The 5,003-nt window shown below is 24.8% G+C and overlaps 1 protein-coding gene across 1 annotated transcript in view; it reads left to right on the forward strand.

Moving 5' to 3' along the window:
* Positions 1-5,003, forward strand: part of LOC105626612 (phosphate-regulating neutral endopeptidase) — a 32,757-nt gene that overhangs the window by 3,190 nt on the left and 24,564 nt on the right. The window contains exons 4-14 of the mRNA XM_012207905.1: positions 677-777; positions 1,058-1,111; positions 1,266-1,323; positions 1,662-1,852; positions 2,055-2,289; positions 2,481-2,730; positions 3,209-3,485; positions 3,624-3,782; positions 3,943-4,178; positions 4,465-4,574; positions 4,665-4,723. Of these exons, the coding sequence (XP_012063295.1) occupies positions 677-777; positions 1,058-1,111; positions 1,266-1,323; positions 1,662-1,852; positions 2,055-2,289; positions 2,481-2,730; positions 3,209-3,485; positions 3,624-3,782; positions 3,943-4,178; positions 4,465-4,574; positions 4,665-4,723 (1,730 nt within the window). The remainder of the gene's footprint in view (positions 1-676; positions 778-1,057; positions 1,112-1,265; positions 1,324-1,661; positions 1,853-2,054; positions 2,290-2,480; positions 2,731-3,208; positions 3,486-3,623; positions 3,783-3,942; positions 4,179-4,464; positions 4,575-4,664; positions 4,724-5,003) is intronic.

A 5,003-nucleotide genomic window follows, 5' to 3' on the forward strand; every position in this document is an offset into this window, starting at 1 on the left:
AATATACAATATATATATTTTTATAAAATTTTTATAAATTTATATATAAAATTACATATATATCTATATATATATATATGTAATTTTATATAATTATATATTACATTAAAATATATTTTTTGAAATTATATATTATGTATCAATTATTAAAAAAATATGTATTATATATTTTTAATTTTTTAACTAACAAAATATAAATTACTAAGAGTATTATTTAATATACGTATATTTGTGCTAAGAAAATAATACATTTAAAAAATAAGAAAATAATATATTAAAAAAATAATGCACGCAAATTGAAATTAAAACATAAACATTTAAAATTTCTGAAATGTCATTGCATTAGTCATTTTATGTCTTAATATCGTATAAGTTCTGTAACTATGAGTTCTATGAAAATTATAGTAGATACATATAACTCCTTGTAGCAGATATATAACAACCGGAAATACTTTTCAGTTTGAAAGAAATGACTCAACTCTTATAATGCTTTCATATATCTTCTTTACAATTACATATCCTTGACAAATTATTGGGAAACCATTTAACATATCTTCGATCGCTATTGACATTGTGTAAATATTTTAGCAAACATGTCTATGGATTGTGCAGCATATCATGTGTTGTTCAAGGAACAACTTTGTTGCGTGCTCATTATTCTTATGCGATAATCTAGCATTCTACATGTGATTTCTAAAATTAAGCTATATATATATTATGCAAAGTATTCCTTAGGATTATTGACGTTTCTCAAACCACAATTGATACAATCTGAGCGTAATTTCTTCACAATAAAATTAACAAAATGCTTTTCGATTAAATATATTAAAGATAAATAACGAGATAATCTAATTAAATTAATTTTAAAAATATAAAGAATATTAAAGTATATAAAAATATAATAAGAAATAAAGACATATAAAAGATAATTAAATGAAAATAATTAAATGAAAATTAATATATATTAAAAATATATATTGGGAAAATGCGATAAACTAACAACATTAAAAATGCTCTTAAAATTTTTAGGATGCTTTATAGATACATATTGTTGCAGATGCGTGCAAAAATATGATGAAGATATGTGATAGCGAGGATTGCGTGCGAATAGGTAAGTAGTATACAGTTGTTATATTGATGGAGTGATTATATATAAATTTGCACTATTATTTACATAAACAAACATTACACAAAACGATAAAAAAAGACATATATGAATTACAGTCCTGGAAATAATTATTTATTCTTCTTTGTCCACCTGCTAGCTGCTAGTTTGAAAGAATCTATGAACGAGTCTGTAGATCCTTGCGATGATTTTTATCAGTGAGTAGATATATTGTCGGCGCGATATGTGTACTATTATGTTATAGCTTGGTCATGCGCATCTTGTAAAATATATATCATACACAAAATTCCAATATTATTCTTCAAATTTATTATTTCTGTTTCACGCAAATATTGCACTCGTGTATTTCGCTTTCACTTGTTTATATGAGATATCAATCATGTCACAAATTAATCCCCTTTTTTTAGAATAGAAATTGATGTTGATATTTTATTATTATTAATCTATTTATTTAATTAATTTATAAACTTATTTCATTAATTAATTTATACAGTTATTATCTTGATAGTGTGCGATGCTTTCTTTATTTTTATAGATATGCGTGCGGTAGATGGCCGCAAGAGCATCCTATTCCGGATTCCAGTCTGACGAATTCCTGGTTCAGCGAGCGCAGTAATCGCATGTACAGAAAAATCAGAGATCTACTAACAGTCAATATGTCTGCAAGTGAGATACCATGGGCAGTGATGCAGGCCAAGATTCTGTTTACCAGCTGTATGGACGTGTGTATGTTGCTGTTTTTGTTTAATTAGGTAGATGTCAAAGAAACAAATGCTATAATTAGAAACATATTAATTAAAATATAATACGTATTATATTATACAATATCCAAATAATAATTAATAACAGTAAAATATATCGTAAATTAAATTTGTTATATAAATTATCTTTTAATTTTGAATATTTCTTATTAGAAGATAAATTTCAGATACTGTGAATGAACTCGATTTGTCTCCAATATTCGACTTGTTGAAGTTATTAAATTTACCCATGATACCGTTTATTACTAATAAAACAACTAATTATGTCGAACAACTAGCCAGCATAAAGAAAATTTTGGATCTTGATATTTTTTTTGGCTTTGAAGTCATACCCGATCCAAAAAACAAGACTAAGAACGTACTTTATCTCCATCTTCCGATTCGTTCTAATCCGTTTCTCACGTATGTATACTTTTATTATATTTATTATATTTATTATATTTATTATACTTTTATAATAATATATTTATTTTATATTATTATTTTTAAATATAAATTTTGCAAATTACTTAATGTTGTAATTAGTACACATAATAAAAATAAATTTGTAATAATAATAATAATAATAATAATAATAATAATAATAATAATAGTGATAAAGAATTGGAGAAGCGGTTACAAATCATTAGATCGCGATTGCGAAAATTAGAGGAATTAGATGACGAAGTCGTGTTGAGCGAGAACGAAGATGCCGAATTAACCTATATGGTTGATGTTATTAAGTACATTATTAACAATGGCACTGATAATAAATGCACCTCGGATAATGAATCGATATTTGAAGATGAAGTACTAAAAGAATTTGTTAAAGGGATTTACAATATTAGCAATCTTTTTTATGACGTAAGTATTTTTATGACGTTATTTTTTTATTAATAATGAATTCATTTGGATACACTAATAAGCACTGAAGCATATTAAAGCTGTACACTGATTTAATCTGACGATGAGTATAAAAGTGAAATGCAAATATTTCAAATTATAAAATACATATTTTACTTAATAGTACAAAATGTACTGACAGTTCATGATTTAACTTTTGTATTTATATTAATATTAAACATATCTTTATCTCAATTTGTATACGATTTTAATATGCGCATTGAGTATGTTTACTTTGCCATGAATAGTATAAATCGAATCTAACAAATGTTTTTGCGTGAATAATTCACTCACTTATGTTTGTGACTAAAACTCTTTTTATCATGCTCTATAATATTTGCTACAATTTTTTTTAAATGCAATTTTCAGAATACAATTAAGATTTTGAAAAATATTATATATTTATTTAAGAGAATACAAGAATTTAATTCTTTAACAGACGGCTCGTGCAGATCAAAATCAGAGTATTTCCGTAGAAAACTTGAGCGATAGTGATTATATGCTAGTAGACGATCTACAAAAATTGACAGATGATTATGTAATAGATAGTAATTTATCTTTTACGCTTACACCGATTTGGCGACCTTTTATTGAATCCATTTTTGAGGGAATCGATAAGTTGGATCTTGACAACAAGGATAAAATTCTAATTGGTAATCTGGAGTATTTGAAGGATGTTGCATTATTATTAGCTTGTTTCGAGGAAGAAGCCTTAGGTATGTATATATTTTCCTGATTTATAATATATAATAATCCAGTAAATAATTGATTTAATTACATTATTTTTGTTGTTATTTAAATTTAGTATTCACTTTTTAAAAAAATTTCCAAAATTCGAATCAATATTGATTTAGAAAGCTACATTTGGTGGACGGTTGTGGATATTGTGGTTCCTCATGCTTCCGAAAAACTCAGGGATATTTGGAACAAATATGTTAGCAAGGTAACAGACGTGGAAGTTGTAGGCGAATCTAAATCGTTATTCTGTGGATCAGTTGTCAATAAATTAATGGGTATCTATTTATAACTTCAATAAATCTTTTTGTAAATAATATATGCAATACAAATATATCAACATCTAATTTTTTAAATAATTTTATATTTAGATTTAATAAACGTATCTTTACAATGTATCTTAGCTGCTTTCAATTAATAATGTCTATTGACTTTTAGGAATGGCTGTATCGTGGCTGTTCGTAGATCCGACATTTCACGAAAATAAAGTTAACAAAGTACAAGAAATGCTAGAGGATATAAGAGAGGCATTTGGCTCACTTGTCGCTAAGACGGATTGGATGGATCAATCGACGAAAACGGCAACACTCAAAAAGAGTCAAAAAATGGAGTACGAAATTGGATTTCCCACGTGGCTCTTTAACGAGAAGAAGCTTAACGAATATTACGAAGGCGTAAGTTTTATGAAAAATTAATTATAGTTACAAAACAATTTTCTGACAAAATAAGTGAAAAATTTTTTTTGCGGAAATTTTACGCATGTAAAATTTTTCATTTAATTGTATTAATTTATTATTATATATACATATATTTATGTTTATTTTTATAATATACATATATTTATATTATAAATGTATATTATAAATATATGTATACATATATTTACGTTTATTTATTTTATCTTATAAAATATAATAGCATTATTTGTAGTTTGCATAACATCTATCCATTAATGTTTAGATAGATCTATCGGAAATAAGATACTTAGCAAACATGATACAAATTGTTCAAGTGCAATTGAACAACACGTGGATAAGTCTGCACGATGAAAATATATTCAACGAGTCGTAGTAAGTAAAAAATTTTGAAAGGTATTTTCTATAAAAATTGGTATTAAGGTTTTCTTTTTATACATGCTTCACTTTGTTATGGGTGATCAGTTGGGCAACTGATCCTACTGATGTAAACGCATTTCACACCTTTCAACTTAATCATATAAGTATGTAACAATTTAATTCTTTGTTATTATTAAAAGAATGATTAAAAGAATGCTTAATACACACATTATTAAAAAAGTAAAATTATGTAAATATGTATATAAAAAATATGCAATTTTTTTGATAATAGAAATATATAAAATTTTTTTTAAATTAGTATTAATTTGTATAAGTATTTTATATTAAATAAAAAATTACACAATAATAATAGTATATTTTATAGTCTTTATATACAAATTTTTGTAAATATATATATATATATATATATATATATATATATAT

Source organism: Atta cephalotes, assembly GCF_000143395.1.
Source record: "Atta cephalotes unplaced genomic scaffold scaffold00005, whole genome shotgun sequence".
In the NCBI taxonomy this organism is placed as follows: domain Eukaryota; kingdom Metazoa; phylum Arthropoda; class Insecta; order Hymenoptera; family Formicidae; genus Atta; species Atta cephalotes.